General features: G+C 40.7%; 1 protein-coding gene across 3 annotated transcripts; it reads right to left on the bottom strand.

Annotated features, from left to right (window-relative positions):
• Positions 1-3,514: 3,514 nt before the first annotated feature.
• Positions 3,515-15,654, bottom strand: LOC113022755 (protein unc-119 homolog B-like). Of its 3 annotated transcripts, XM_026168516.2 has the most exons (6): positions 14,780-15,595; positions 13,844-13,957; positions 13,302-13,401; positions 12,909-13,081; positions 5,012-5,141; positions 3,515-4,290 (listed from the first exon to the last, which is right to left on the bottom strand). In XM_026168516.2, the coding sequence occupies exons 1-5, from the start codon at positions 15,012-15,014 to the stop codon at positions 5,029-5,031; spliced, it is 735 nt and encodes a 244-aa protein (XP_026024301.1). In that variant the 5' UTR covers positions 15,015-15,595; the 3' UTR covers positions 3,515-4,290; positions 5,012-5,028. The 3 variants fall into 3 exon arrangements, with proteins under 3 accessions (XP_026024301.1, XP_026024300.1, XP_080157521.1); XM_026168515.2 differs by having other exon boundaries at positions 3,515-5,141; positions 14,780-15,601; XM_080301395.1 differs by lacking the exon at positions 13,844-13,957 and having other exon boundaries at positions 3,515-5,141; positions 14,780-15,654.
• Positions 15,655-16,526: the final 872 nt, after the last annotated feature.

Here is a 16,526-nt window from a genome sequence, read left to right as displayed (position 1 = left end):
GATGGGAGAGAACCAAGAAAGACTGTTTTGTATTGATGGCAAGAAATCCATGCTCTCTCCAAAGTACCTTACAGTCACAGTCACACACACACACACACACACACACACACACACACACACACACACACACACACACACACACACACACACACACTTACGAACAAGTGGAGTTATAGTGTGTCCCTGTATCTCTTTTAATCCTTTTTCCACTCCCCCCCTCCATTTCTTTTCACAGGACCTATCAACACCATTCCTAGCTGCTATTTATAGAAGACCACTGTCCCCCCCGTCCCCCTGCTTGCGTGTGTAGATCCGTATGTGTGAGTGAGTGTGTTTCAGGGGAACCTCGATAAACCTGTGCTTTTCACTCCTAATCTCAATGTGGCGCGATTCACTGAACAGGATACATGGGGAAGCCAGTTACAGAGATATATGTGTGCACGCGGGGGAGGGTGCGTGAATACGCTTGATTTATCCCACCTGTCCACTTGTTTCCGGTGTGTGTGTGTGTGTGTGTGTGTGTGTGTGTGTGTGTGTGTCAATCCACAACTGGCTGCTGAAATGTGTTCCACGAAGGCCTGGGAACACCCAATCATCCCTGGAAAGTGTGCTTATTTATTGCTGTGGATGTGTCTGTACGCACACGTGTATGGTAATTTTTGAGTCCTACTGGATATATCGAGATTCTTTTTATATCAACACATAGTTTAGTACAGTACAGCTGCGTTACTGCTGTGCTGCAGTGTGCAGGGCCTACAGCCTGATGGTGGTTATTGATTTATGAGCTCACAGTTAAATTGCACCCTGCTTTGTGGTCTAATCAGCAACTGACACACTGAGTCTTCACACCATCAGTTTGTATGTATTTTAAAGTAATACTTTACTTCGTTTCCGCTTCATGACCTAGGATCTGTAGGTTTATTAAATGTTTTCATGAGTGACATAGTTTATCGTTATGTATAGGATCAAGTAGGAGAGTATACCTTTAAATGTCTCCAGATGTAGTAAAGTAGTCCAACAAAACAGAAATATAAAATATATTTTTTATAACTTTGTTAACTCAACTACCAAAACGAGTTATTCACCGCCTACTGAAGTTCATCAGTGTGGAAGAAAGGCTGTTTAAGTAACTTTGAACGGCATGGATGTCAGTGCCAGACGAGCTGGTCAGAGTATTTCAGAAACTGCTGATGCGCTGGGAATTTTCACACAGAATCGTTTCTAGGGTTGAAAATGCCTCGTTGATGCCAGAGGTCACAGGAGCATGTCCAGACTGATGCAAGCTAATAAAACAGTAACTCAAATACAACAGTTACAAACAAGGTATGCAGAAGAGCTTTTGAACCTTGAAGTGGATAGGTTACAGTGGCAGAAGACCACACCGGGTGTCACTTTTGTCAGCTAAGAACAGGAAACTGAGACTGCAGTTGACACGGGCTCATCAAATTTAGATAACAGATATGAGGAAAATGTTGCCTGGTTTGATGAGTCTCAGTTTCTGCCTCAACATTTAGATGGCAGGGTCAGAATTTGGTATTAATGACATGGATGCATGGATCCATCTTGTCTTGCATCAGTGGTTCAGGCTTGTGGTGTAATAGGGGATATTTTCTTGGTACACTTGGGCATCTTAGTACCAACCATTGTTTAAACACCACAGCCTACCTGAGCATTGCTGATGACCTCGTCCATCCCTTGATGACCACAGTGTACCATCTTCCGATGGCAGCTTCCAGCAGGATAATGCACAACAAAGTCTAGCTCATCTCAAACTGGTTTCTTAAACGTTGCAGTGAGTTTGCTGTACTCAATCCAACAGAGCACCTCTGGGATGCGGTGGAACGGGAGATTCACGTCACGGATGTGCAGCAGACAAATCGGCAGCAGCTGGGTGACTACATGTCAATATGGACCAAAATCTCTGAGAAATGTTTGCAGCACCTCGTTGAATCTATGCCATAAAGAATTAAAACAGCTCTGAAAGCAAAAGGGCAACCAACCAAATACTAGCAATCTGTATCTAATAAAGTGGCCCTTTATGCAATTGTGGAGCTGCTAGAGATGAAAACAGATGAAAACACCAGACTCGCTATAATCAAATTATTTTCTCTTAGCAATAAAAAAAATTATCATCTTTCTCCTGATTATTTTCCATTTGCGAATTGTGTCCCCAGCTTTATTCTTTTTAATAATTTTCCTTCTTGCATAGTTTAGCTCGCATAGTCAGTCACCGTTAGCAAATGCTAGTAGCTAGCACTCTGTTAGTGGCTAAAGAGTGTTGTTGGAAAACAAAAAACAAAACAAAAAAAAACAGAAAATGAATGCTGCACCTAAACAGGTTTTTCCTCACACTTTAAAACCAACTCTCCTTGTGATGTCCATACTGTCTAAAACACTCTCATTACTGTAGCTAAATTAGATTTTTTTTTTTTTTTTTTTTTTAGCCACTTCCTAGCCAAAGTTGCAAAACAACGATTCAGGAAATCATTTTAGGGTGAGCTAAAATGGTTTTTATGTCACATCCCCAATCCCATGTGCTATTATAAGATATATTAAAGGTGTATTCAAGGATGGTGAAAATGTAGATTCTATGACAATGATTTAATGTGCCTGAACACCAGATCAAATAGGGTGATAATGAGCAAAGGATTTACTTTGAGAAACAATAGGAGAAAGCAGGTAGGACCTGAATGGGCAGTAAAAAAAAAAAAAAAAGATTTAAAAAATGGTGGGTGCATGTATTGTTACATATGCAGTGTGTGCTTCTGTGTGCATGTGTGTGTGCAGCTGTGCAGTGCCAGAGCAAAGGGAGGAGAGAGCAGAGGGGGTCCATTATAGGTCTTTGTGTGGCTCAGATTGTCCTCTTCTCTGGGAAAGTGGAAACTCAACACTCCAGTCCAGAGGTCTGGTTACCAGGTGAGAGAGAGGGAAAGAAAAGAAAAAAGGAAAAAAACACAGCGTGAGAGGGAGGCAATGAAAACTGCATAGGTGTGGAAAGAGAAAACACCATGAGACTTGCAGTCTAGGAACTGGAAACAGATGGAAACTGAGAGAGATGAACCCAGATACAAGACAAACAACGATCTGATTAAAATCACAAGAGTCCAAAATGGGATGATCAAAGTGGACTTATTTTTGAAATGTACTGCATGAAGTCCTGCCCTATTTTATGTAACTTTTGGTAAAATAGTGGTAGGAAGTTAACATGACGTAATCAGTTTCATGTCTCGTGTATAAATCAGTCATGCATGACTATAAGGAGTTCAGATCATGGCCTCATTTGAAGCCCTAACCAAACACAAGAAATGAATGCAAACTTGTCCCATCACAATGATTTTTTTAAAAAAAACAACAACAATAAGAAACAAAAACAAACTTAAAGCATAAAACAACTAAACTGGCACCGGTGGCACTAAATGTATTATGGTACAACTCCTCCTAGTGGCCATGTTTGGGATATTCTCATTTCAAACTTAACTTTTCCCATTCTGACAAATGAAACAAGCTTCACACATTTTCTACCTGAAAATGTACATTTATTTAATCATTTCACTTTTTACAAATTATGTATATTTATATATATGTATATACTTTACAAACACCACCTTAAACCCCGAACACCAAAGTTTACAAATTACCATGAGATAGTATGCTGTCCAGTTAGGATAAAGACAAACTCAAATATCAGATATAATCAAGCTTTTAAGACGTTTGTGATAAGGAATTGGAAGTACAGATAATCAAATCTAAATGTTCAAAAAGAAATCTTCATTTTTATTGACTGCTGTCACCAAGAAAAAGGGACGTAATTTGCTCATTTCCAGATTAAGAGTAGTGCTGTGTGATTCACATTTTCTAATAATCCACAATTACCTTACAGTGGGACGTCCTCTATCTAAAAAAAGCCATTTTAAGCTCCCTACCCCTGTTAAAACAATCTACATTTGATTGTTGTCTCTTGCAAAGACAAGGTTTGAATAGCAGGTGGGTGCTGCCGGTGTGCTCACAGTAAGAGATGACCATCTTAAGGATATCACAGCTCTGTGGCATCATACAGAGCCAAGAGCTTGTGGTGATAACTTGTACATATGCTGACCTTGTTATCTGAGACCTTGTTATAAATCAGCATCTGTTAGCGTAACGGTAAATGACAGAAAATAAGGACAAACATAACAGCTCCACTTTGAAATAAGGAAACCAGAACATATTTGGGACACTTCTGCCTCTCTTTGAAGATACCAGGGGGAAATTTCTACTTGACATGTCCTTTCTTAACGAGCCGTCACAGAACTGTAAAATAAAAAATAAATAAATAAATAAAAAACAGTGATAATGTCAGAAACCTTTGGTTGAATTCAGAGTCTTATACAGTACTACTATTGACGTGTCAGTTTGTGTGGGCGGAGAGGGAGATAGGGAGGGGGCTGCAGGAGTGACCATGTGCGTTTGACAGGAGTGTTTTTGTGGATGGCTCCTCTGTTTCTCCCCCGACATTGTCTGGAGTGGATTGTGGAGGCGGTAGCTCTGAGAACAGCTGCTTCTGACAAACCCTGTGTAAACACTATGTGTGTCACTCGGGGATTGAGTGTGCATGCGTGTGTATGCAAATGTGTGTGTGTGTGTGTGTGTGTGTGTTCACTCAATGGCTGTTAGGATACTTCTAAAACTGTAAAGAGAAGACTAATGTCCATCTGATCAATCTGAGCCACGTGTTATACACGGCTGCAAATTGCAAACTCTCTCGGATTTTAAAGATTTCTCTATTTTCAAAAGCCTATAAATGTAACCTCTGTCTCACACTAATGCAAAACACCTCCTGAAAGTGATTGCAACGAATGGTAATTCATCTTTACAAACACTGGAGGCAACTGAACCGTGTCTGCAGCAGCTCTCGGGCCAGGTATGAACCGTATGTATGTTCAGCAACATGCACGTGTGCCTATGTATATATCAATAAAAGTGAGCAGATGGACGTGTATGAGCATGTTCGTGTGTTTGTGTGTGTGGTTACACGCAAGCAGGCAGACATCACTGTCCTCCGTTGTAAGCATAATCTGCCTTGTTGTGCATGACCAGTCTGTTCTCGACAAAGTAGAAGCTGTCTGACCGAGTCTCATAAGGACACTCCACCATCTGATGGACTGCAAAACAGATGATAAATGCATGTCAGTGAAAACGTTTTAAATATCCATGTAAGTAAAACTTAAAAATAAAAACAAAACAAAAAAAAACCTTCAGTAACTATTGCTCCTTGAGAAAAGACTCAGCAACATCACAAGGTATAGTGTATGCATACAGATACCCAAGTAAATATAACTGTTTATTAAAACAGTAATGCTGTGTGTATTATACACTGTCATGTATGCTAACGTACTGGAAAAGCAATAAAAATTACATCTTTCAAAGTTTTTTTTTTGCTTTTTTTTTTTAAGTTCTTTGTGTTTTGCTTCATCTGATCCCTCTGTGATAGTCGAGTGTAGATTACCAGACAAAACTTTGGCAAGAAACCGACACAGACTGTCTGGATTTCGACTATGTTTAGCTAGCTCGTTACTGAAGCTTCATATTAGCTTTGGCTAAAGTTTGTTTTGTGTGTTGTTGCTTCAAGAAGGATTTCTTCCTGGCCAGAGTGAAGAGTAGCAACTATCACAGCAGCCAAAAACAGTTTCAAAGTACATATGGCATTTATGGTTAGTATTATAGTATTAAGGCAGGATTAAAAACCTAAACCATGGCCAAGTGTTGAAGAAAATGGCATAATGTCTCATACAGAGAATTTGTGTGATGTTCTGGATACAATTAGAGCCGCATTTCCAAAAACACAACACTCTGTAAAATTTATTTAAGAGTCTATCTAAAAAACATGCTGGGATGGGGGCAAACAAAAGCCTGGGAAAGGAAGTGGTACTAAAAAAAAAATTTTCTAACTGACCTGCTAAAGTGGCAGCAGGTCAGCAACAAGACTAGGCATAAAAAGAGAGGCAGAGGTTGGAAAGAAAAGCATCTGGACTTGTTTAACTTCCCTGAAGACCTTACACCTCTCATCCGAAAAGCTTCTTCAGTTCTAAGACCAAATGGTGGAGAGTCCCAGGTATTTAAGCCCTAATGGGAGCTGTCTTCAAGAAACCTAAAGACGTCCGGTCGCTTTTCCTTCCGAGCTCCTTAGATTACCATGGCCTGCATGACTACATGAGTGTCTCAAAAGTAAAGATTGTCAATTGTTCACCAATCTACAGAAAAACAGTGAACAATTGAACACTGAACAGTTTCAGAATAATTTTGCTCAATGTAAAGATGTGAAGACTTTAAATATATCATCATCTACAGTAAGGCAAGGCAAGGCAAGGCAAGGCAAGGCAAGGCAAGGCAAGTTTATTTGTATAGCACAATTCAACAACAAGGTGATTCAAAGTGCTTTACAGAGACATTAGAAACAAGAACAAATAAAAAGCATGATTTAAAATTGATTAAAACAAGCAAATAAACTAACTAACTAATTAACAAACAAACAAACAAACAAACAAACAAACAAAACAGTATATAAAATCAAAACAGATAAAATCAGAACAGTAGATAAAATCAGTAGTTAAATGTAAGTTTTGAAATTTAAGCTTAAAGTGTGGATTTGGTGCTTTATTCAAATGCTGCTGAGAACAGGTGAGTCTTCAACCTGGATTTAAATAAACTGAGTGTTTCAGCTGATCTGAGGCTTTCTGGGAGTTTGTTCCAGATATAAGGAGCATAAAAGCTGAATGCAGCTTCTCCGTGTCTGGTTCTGACTCTGGGAACTGATAAAAGACCGGATCCAGATGACCTGAGGGATCTGGATGGTTCATACTGGGTCAGGAGGTCATTGATGTATTTTGGTCCTAAACCATTCAGAGCTTTATAGGCCAGCATCAGAACTTTAAAGTCTATCCTCTGACGGACAGGCAGCCAGTGTAAGGACCTCAGAGCTGGACTGATGTGGTCCACTTTTTTGGTCTTAGTGAGGACTCGAGCAGCAGAGTTCTGAATGAGCTGTAGTTGTCTGACTGATTTTTTAGGTAGACCTGTAAAGATGCTGTTACAGTAATCAAGCCTACTAAAGATGAATGCATGGACTAGTTTTTCCAGGTCCTGTTGAGACATCAGATCTTTTATCCTTGATATATTCTTGAGGTGATAGTAAGCTGACTTTGTTATTGTCTTAATGTGTTTTTCTAAGTTTAGGTCTGCATCCATCACTACACCCAAATTTCTCGCCTGGTTTGTGGTTTTTAGATGTATAGATTGAAGTTCTCTGGTGACCTGTAATCGTTTTTCTTTGGCGCCAAAGACTATTACCTCAGTTTTGTTTTTGTTTAGCTGGAGAAAATTGTGGCACAACCAGTCATTGATTTCCTCAATGCATTTACCAAGAGCCTGTACAGGGCCTCGGTCTCCTGGTGACATTGTGATATATATTTGTGTGTCATCTGCATAGCTGTGATAGTTTATTTTGTTGTTGTTTATAATCTGTGCCAGTGGGAGCATGTAGATGTTAAACAGAAGGGGTCCCAAGATGGAACCTTGGGGAACTCCACATGTGATACTTGTCTGCTCAGATGTGAAGTTACCTATTGATACAAAGTATTTCCTGTTTTCTACGTATGTTTTGAACCAGTTTAGTACAGTTCCTGAAAGACCTGTCCAGTTCTCCAGTCGTTTGAGTAATATGTTGTGGTCAACTGTATCAAATGCTGCACTGAGATCCAGTAAAACTAGGACTGACATTTTTCCACTGTCTGTATTCAGACATATGTCATTAAACACTTTGGTCAGAGTGGTTTCAGTGCTGTGGTTCTGTCTAAAACCTGACTGGAAGGCATCGTAGCAATTATTCTGTTTTAAGAAGTAACTGAGCTGTTGAGAAACTGCTTTTTCAATGATCTTACTTAAAAACGGGAGATTTGAGATCGGCCTGTAGTTGTTCATTTGTGTCTTGTCAAGATTGTCCTTTTTCAGTATAGGTTTGATTACAGCAGTTTTTAGTGATTCTGGAAACACACCTGATAATAAAGAAAAGTTGACGATCTGTAACAGGTCTGACTCTAAAGTCTTTGAGACCTTTTTGAAAAAACTTGTTGGCAGGACATCTAAACAGCAGGAGGAGGAGTTCAGTTTACCTAAGATGTCCTCCAGGTCTTTGCTGTTAATAGGTTGAAACTGTTTCATGGTGTTTAAACAGTTTTTTGGTGGACACAGTACATATCCTGGATCTGCTGTTGATGTACCAATTGCTTGTCTAATTTTTTGGATTTTTTCAGTGAAGAATTTGGCAAAGTCATTGCAGGCCATGGTCGAATGAAGTTCAGCTGCCACTGACACAGGAGGGTTTGTTAGCCTGTCAACTGTAGAAAATAAGACCCGAGCATTATGGCTGTTTTTAGTGATGATGTCAGAGAAGTAGGACCTCCTTGCATTCCTCAGTTGTAAATTATAATTGTGAAGTTTCTCTTTATAAATGTCATAATGAACCTGGAGGTTTGTTTTTCTCCATCTGCGCTCAGCTTTCCTACACTCTCTTTTTTCTTTTTTCACCAGTGTGGAGTTTCTCCATGGAGACTTTTTCCTTCCAGAGATAACCTTCACCTTAATGGGAGCAATAGTGTCCATTACATTTAACATGTTAGCATTGAAGCTATTGACGAGCTCATTGACTGACCCTGACCCTCTGGGCAGGTCAGGTGTTAATGGGAAGACCTGGTTAAAAATTGCACTACTGTGTTCAGTTATACACCGTTTTGTGATCACTGCTGTTGATATATTTGTGAGGGCTGAGATTTTACTTTCAAAGAAAACACAGTAATGATCAGATAGGCCCACATCAGACACAGTAACCTTTGAAATGCTCAGGCCTTTGGAGATCAGTAGGTCAAGAGTGTGTCCTCTATTATGTGTGGCCTCTGTTACATGCTGAGTCAGCCCAAAGTTGCCCAGAGTGTTACTCAGGTCTTTAGTCCCTTTGTCCTGAGGGTTGTCCACATGAATGTTAAAATCCCCAGCAATAATTACACAGTCAAAATCAACACAGATCACAGACAGCAGTTCACTGAGGTCATTAAAAAAGTCTGTGCAGTATTTGGGAGGCCTGTAAACATTAAGAAACACAACTTTGGATGGGGCCTTCAGCTGTAAAGCCACATATTCAAAAGACTGAAAACTTCCAGGAGATAGCTGCTTACATTGAAATGATTCATTAAATAAGACAGCAACCCCTCCTCCTCTCCTGCTCGGCCTGACCTCACTGATAAAACTGTAGTTAGGAGGGGTCGTCTCGATGAGAACAGCTCCACTGTTACTTTGGTCCAACCAAGTTTCAGTTAAAAACATAAAATCAAGGCTGTGCTCAGTGATTAAATCATTAATTAAAAATGTTTTCCCAGCTAGAGATCTAATGTTTAATAAAGCCAACTTAAGTGTTTTAGAGGTATTACTTGTCCCCTCGTGTTTGGGAGCAGTCTGTGGCACACAAGGTATGTTTACTATGTTTAAAGATCTTTTAGAGTGCAGCTCTCTGTGTTTTGACCAGGCCACATGTCTCCTGTCACCTAAAAGTACAGAAATTTTAAAACCTTCTAGTAAACAGGGTCCCAGCTTCTCCTGGGAAAAGTCATCACTGCCATAATCCTCACAGCCCGGACCCTTCACACATCACGCATCAGACTGCGGAGACAGGGCATGAAGAGGAACTAAGGGGGGCGAGGCTGGGCAATGTGACTTCGATTGCTCTGTTGAGGGTGGGGCTCGATGGCGAACCTTTGGCCGCTCTGGTGGGAGGTTTATGGGGGACAAAAAGGGATTGGGACGGGGGGTAGATCTGAGCCCAGCATTGACCCGCTCCATCATCTCCTCAGTGAATTTCAGGTGTGGGGAGGAGGGAGAAAGGGAGGGGGAGGAGGGTGATGGCCTGTCAGGGGTTTGGGGGACTGGGGAAGGTCGTGGTCCCTTGTCCTGGTCGTTGGTGTTGTTGAGAGAGTTGGAGGCAAATAGGGACCCCTCTTCTTGCCTTAGATGTCTCTCCTTTCTGAGGCTCTTCCTCAGATGCCATGGATGTCTCTCCTTTCTGAGGCTCTTCCCGGGTGGGGGCAAATGGAGCTCCTCCTCAAGGTTTCTGCTGGGCTTTGTCTGTTCTTGGAGTACTGTTTGTTCCTCTTTATGAGATAACTCCTCGTTTATCTCAGCCTTGGCACCAAGCACGGATGGATGACGTATGGAATAAAACAAGTTGGAGGTGAACAGTTTCACCCCTGACTTGTTAAAATTAAATCCATTTGCTTTGAACAGATGCCTGCGTTCCCAAAAATTATTAAAGTTGTCGATAAAGTGCACTGAGTGGTCAGCACATGCTGATATAAGCCATTTATTCAGTGTAAACAACCTGCTGAATCTCTCGTCTCCTCCTCTGACCGGCGGTACAGGTCCACTGATGAATACAGCTGCATTCAGAGAGTTTACAGTATTTAATAATCCAGTAAAGTGCCGTTTCAGAACCTCCGACTGTTGTTTGGACACATCGTTTGACCCTGTATGCAGAACAATGTTTGGCACAGTTGGATATTCATCTGCAATTTGAAGAATTCTCTCCTTCAGGTTGTTGACCATATCGTTAGGAAAGCAGAGGACTTTAGTGTTCTTACCGCACATCCTTTGTACATCCTTTACGGCAGAGTCACCCACAATCAGAGTTTCAGGCCTAGCCTTTAGCTTTCCCTGTGGCCTTTCACTTTTCAACAGATTTTCAGACCTTATTTCGCTGCTTTTAGATGGATGGTTGTCCGATATAGATCCAGGGTCCTTTGATAGTGGAGCAAATCTGTTCTGCAGTTTCACATTCAGTTGTTTTGGAGGTTTGTTGTTAACCTTCCTATTCACGGTTGTCCAGTCCTGTTTCCTCCCGTATATAGGGGTAGAAGAGCTTCTCTGTCTCGTAGGAAGTGAAGGCCAGTCGGTTTCAGAGATTTCAGCTCGCTGTGCCCTGCCTGTGATACGTCCTCCCCCTTCCAGGAGACATGATTTATGTCTTGGTTTTGCACCAAGACAGTCTAAGGGGGGATTATCACTTGAGGATTTATAATAATGCACAGTCTACTTTCTTGGTCATGTTATCTGTGCTCCTTAGCTGTGTACTAGCTTGCTCATCGCCATTGTTTTGAATCAAAGGCAAGGTTGTTTCATTTCCACACAGTCCATTTACCTCCACGTTTACTTCTAAGCGATGAATTTTTGTCTCCAGTACTGCAATCTTCTGCAGGAGGCTGTGGTAGTCATCTGTGGAGAGGGAAGGCATCTTGTTGCTAGTTAGCCTAGCGGTTAGCACCTTTCCAGGCTATTGAGGCTGCTCGGTGCCCAGACGCTGTAATCAGGCTTCAGCTGTGTCTAGGCCACAGACACACGGAGCGCTGAGGACAAGGTAACCATAAAATGTTGCTGTTTCTGTTAAGAACACTCTAGTCCTAATGATCTACAAGTGTCCAGAAGTTATCGCAGGTAAGCTCACACGGAAAAAAGGGAAAAAATCAGCATAAAAATCAATATAAGAAGCAAAGCATTCAAGAGCAAAGAGATGAAGCGTCCACACTCACAAAGGGGAGGAGGGGAGGATATTACAGTAGGTAATATCATCAAGATTCAGAGAATCTGGAGAAATCTCTGTGCGCAGTGGACAATGGCCTTCAAGCCTTCAGGCAGCACTGCATTAAAAACAGGCATGATTCTATCCTGGAAATCATGGACTCAGGAATACTTCTAGAAATCACTGTCTGTGAACACAGTTCACTGTGCTATCCACAAATTCAGGTTAAAGTGCTATCAAGTGAAGAAAAAGCTATAATGTGCACATGATTGAGAAATGCTGAAGAGGGAACATCTGAATTGTTATCAGTTCCAAACCCTGCATCTCTGACGTGATGGGGGTGCATTAATGCCTACTGAATTAGCAGCTTGCACATTTGGAAAAAGACACCTTCAAAGCTAAAAGGTATATACAGGTTTTAGTGCAACGTATCCCCCCGTCCAGACGACGTCTTTTTCAGTGAAACCCTTGGATATCTCAGCAAGACAATGCTAAACTGTGTACTGTGTCTATTACAACAGCATGGCTTCATTGTCGAAGACTTCTCACCAACTGAAATTTTTAATTCATCATAAAATTAAAATCACAAAACGTTTCTAATTATAATTTAGTTATTTGGTACTGCTCAATAACTATATTCTTATATTAGATACGAATAGGATAACATTTAGGTCCAGCAGCTGGTTCCCAGAGATCATTTATGGACTGTCCATAAATGATCGTGTAACACATTTTAGAGATGTGCTGCTGCCATTAAATTTAAAAGGATCTCATTTTTTTTCTTAAAATTATATTTTTTTGATTGTAAATATTTGATATGCTTTCTATGTTCTCCTTTGAATAAAATATTGGTATAGGAGATTTGCAAATCATTCAAGCATTCTGTTTTTATTTACATTTGACAGTGTGACAACTCTTTTGGAATTGGGGTTGTACCTATGTAAGAGCAGAAATAGGTCAGGCTTAATAAAACTGCAAAAACCTTTTGGCTAGCTGCTGATATGTGTATCAGTGATGACGTCGCCAGCAAAAGTCCTGCTAAAATGTAACCAAATGTTTACTGTTGTGCTTAGATGCATGACAAATAGGGATTTAAAAATCCATTGAAGCAAATGTCAAGAATAGGAAATGCTGATGTATTCCTTTGGTATGTGCATGGTACAAAATACCAAAAGTTAGTCTTCTTCTAGACAATCAACATTTGATAAAACGCTATCACTTTTCCACAGTTTGCTGTTAAAATCTCCACGTGGGAAGGTTTCGGCATTTGTATGCTCTTGTTATGGTTATAAGTTTTAAAAAGGTGACTCACCCAGGCTCTCAGACAGCTGAGGGAACTCATAGATATGCTCACAGGTATTACGGCTGTTCGGGATGCAGAAGCCAAAGTCAAAATCAAAGCTCTTCAGCAGGTGATCACGGAAGTAGTGCCTTTCGATCATGCGAAAGTTGCTTAGAGGCCGGTTCCCAACCGTGAATTCCACCCTGAGTGAATGAAGTAAGAAAGAAAGAGGGAAGAAAGGAGATCAGGGTGTTAACAACTGCAGGTTTTGCGTTCTTATATAATTCGAAAATTAGAAGCTTATTACAGTCACATGGATAGTAGGCATGGGCGTGTAGCTGATAGAAGATAATGCTGTAATTGTTTTCACTGTTTGCGTACGGAGCAGGTGAGGTGTGCGTAGATTATGCGTGAGTCACTCACGTGGCTCCCACGGTCCGCAGCTGCAGGAATGCTGGGGTGAACTGGTAGCGTACAAACCGGCCTGTGCTAGCGTCTGACTCTCTGTTCTCCTCATCATCATCTGATACCAACAAGATTAGGCAGAGATGTTTTCTGTGATCCATACTGAAGACTATTTTTAATCAAAATAACAGGTGACAGATGTTTCCAAACCCAGCTTATTTAAAACCATTTAGGAACCCTTGTCAGGAGGGTCAAGCCCTTTGGAGGCAGCTACTTATGACTGTCATCTGCACCTGCATTACAGAAGCTACTTTTGATTGCTTCCTTATTCACAAGGGGTGACCTCCACAGAACCTTTCCTGATTTGTGTTTCCCCTCAGTTCCAGGTGTCTCTTCCTGGGCTTGAACCAGGGATTTCCCTCTTTTTTTCTTTTTTTTTTTGTTGCTTCTTAGGCAAATAAACAATAACAGCAACAGTAACAAAAAACACTACTATGGAGCTAATCTGCATCTACATTACCACATAAATAAAACACAAGCAGTGAGCTAATACACACTACCTGTATGTGGGGGTTTGGCAATCTCAAACAGGACCGTGTCTGTCTCCAGGTCTCTGATCTTGAAGCGGACAAATTCGATGTTGTAAATATTGTCCTCGGGTTTACAGAGGTACCCTGTAAATAATGAGAGAGACCAAAGGAGTTATTCCCCCCGGAATCATTCCCGAGCTATCGCTCTTAAAATATAAAAGCAGGCTGCTTTTGTATTTTTGCAAAATGTGTTACAGACAATGCTCAGACTCTGATTACACAGCTTTGCGTCCACATTTGCACATGCAACTTTGAATATATACACATACACTGTTTATTTTATGGCATACAACCATAAAATGAGTCGAACTGTGGAGCTTTTGCCTCAGTGCAGGTCTATCAGGGATCAAAATGCACAGCCACACTCTGTGTTCTTATATTAAAGGGTAGATCAATATAAGCATTGATCGTGCTTTTACAATTTAGTTGTCATAAACAAAGACATTATCACACAAAGCTTGTTATTTGGCTTCCACGATTTTAATTCTCTTTCTTAGATCATGTGCTCTCGACAGCTATACATGTAGGCCATAGCACATATCATAATCTACTCAGCTGTATTTTTTTTAATTTAACGAAGACCTTACCTAAGACCACCCAGATCAGCCCCACTGTGTACACAGCAGTGCTTTGTTTTGTTTGTCGGACATTTGTTAGGAGTTTAAAGTCCTAATATGATCTTTGGCACTAGCCAACTGTGACAATAGAAAACGTCTGCTATTTATTACAATTCAAGTGCCCATTAAGATGCTTAAAAATAGAAAGACTGGCTACTGCCGTGACAGTTGTTTGTGTTGTCAGGTATGTATTTCTCCTCTCCATCTCGAACAGCATGTTATTAGGGTATCGCTTGCTCTAGATTTATGTCAAAATTTAATCTGCTGTTTCAAAGACAGAGGCTCAAACCTCGAGTAGCTACTCGCAGTCCCAGCACGTCCTCCGGGGTCATGTGTCCAGTCCGTGCCCGGAGGTCTTCCTCCGTGACGGCCCTGCCGTCCACCTGCTGGCTCCTTCGGGACTTGAGCCTCTTCAGAACTCCTCCGCCTGGCTTGCGGTCCCGCGGAGGAGCCGCAGTGCCGTGCCCGCCGCTGGTGACATTTTCAGCAACAGGCAGGTCGCCGCGGGATTTGGCTCCGCTCATCCTCCCCCTACTCCTCAGCTTCCCTCCTATTTAAACGAGTGCTTATCTAAAGGCTTGAAAAAGAAGAAGAAGATGGCGCCGGGGATGTCGAATGTCGAAAGAGCTGTGGGTGAACGGTCAAGCGCTTGTTTTTGTAAGCGCATGCTGTACAGTTGCCATGACAACCTGCTTGGCGAGCCTAGAGCCCGGTGAACTGTGGAACTTCCCCGAGACTTCCACAAGGGGGGGTGGATGATGCATTAGCTCTTAAAATAAAATAAAATAAAATAAAATAAAATAAAATAAAATAAAATAAAATAAAATAAAATAAAATAGATAATAATTTCCATCATGTAGAATGAATTCTTTGCTTATCAGTACTCTTAAACTGCAGCTTTGTATTAAAAACTGTTATAACATTGAAACGCTGTACGTATCTGTAATGTAAAAATCTGTAAAGTATCACCTATAGACTCACCTATAGTTGGATAAAAGCAGCTGAGTATGAGTATAAACTAACACAGGCTAAAATAAAAATAAAAAATCCTACTTTGAGATCTTTACACCACTGCTGATTAATAAGGAAGTACCTTTTATTGGTTGTGATTGGTTCTGTGATGATGAAATGTATTTTTACCGTTCTGTATTGATATGTTCCCGCATCCGAAAACGTCACTAACACACACATAAACACATCTAGCACTGAAATAATTATTAAAAAGCCTTCTTAGTTTTCAAAGAAGTCACTCTTCTCAGATTTGCACAAAGTTCACTTGTGAGTTGTTTCTTGTTCTCGGCGCATGCAACGCAAATTAATGTCGTAAAGACTCAGGTGTTATGCAAATTCAGGTTTACTGTGTGAGTGCTGATGCCTGCTGTTAAAAAACCCAAGGTACCCTCGCTGCCATGAAGCAGTATGAGCTGGACGGATCTTATTCCTTTTCTCTCTGGGCAAAGTGGCTTTTCATCTCAGTTAGAACCTGTTAATCCAGTCCACTGAAAAGGAAACTACCGTCAAGTTAGATAAACTCACAGAGAACCTCCGGACTAAATTTTCAAAACAACAAGGAGTTGGAAGGGGTTTTGCTGTCGTTCAATTAATGGTAAGTGAGTTAAGTCATTTATTTATTTATTAAATTTTTCCAGGTATGTTCAAGCACTAGATACTGGTCCACCTTTTCAAACTGAGAATTTACCTTGCGCTAATGCAATAAACTAGCTGTTTTATTCCCGTTCCTTAAATCTCAGAGTCCTAAAACTTATCTTACCTGTTACAATTCTTAAGCCACACAGGAAGCTAACACTAGGTCAGAGTATTAAAAGGAAAAAATAGAGTACGAAAAATTATTCCACAGAAGCTTTAAGCAAAGAAATTTCCCATTTAACTCACGAGACGCTCCTTTTACAGGCTAGTAAAATGTCGCCTATTTAATTTAATACTAATACTAATTTAATTTAATAAGCTATTAGGCTGCAAAGCAGTGAAATATAAAATGATGTTAGCATATTATGTCACATAAAGATTTTTGTGGT

Source organism: Astatotilapia calliptera, chromosome 5 (assembly GCF_964374335.1).
Source record: "Astatotilapia calliptera chromosome 5, fAstCal68.1, whole genome shotgun sequence".
NCBI classification, from domain to species: domain Eukaryota; kingdom Metazoa; phylum Chordata; class Actinopteri; order Cichliformes; family Cichlidae; genus Astatotilapia; species Astatotilapia calliptera.
The sequence above is the reverse complement of the archived record's forward strand: the minus strand, read 5'-3'. Positions and strand labels throughout refer to the sequence as shown.

Coding starts and splice junctions, on each gene's coding strand:
- LOC113022755 (XM_026168515.2), bottom strand. CDS start 15,014: ATGAGCGGAGCCAAATCCCGCGGCGACCTGCCTGTTGCTGAAAATGTC. Junction 13,082..13,301: donor CTGCGGACCGTGGGAGCCAC/GTGAGTGACTCA, acceptor TCATTCACTCAG/GGTGGAATTCACGGTTGGGA. Junction 5,142..12,908: donor TCAGCTGTCTGAGAGCCTGG/GTGAGTCACCTT, acceptor TCTGTTTTGCAG/TCCATCAGATGGTGGAGTGT.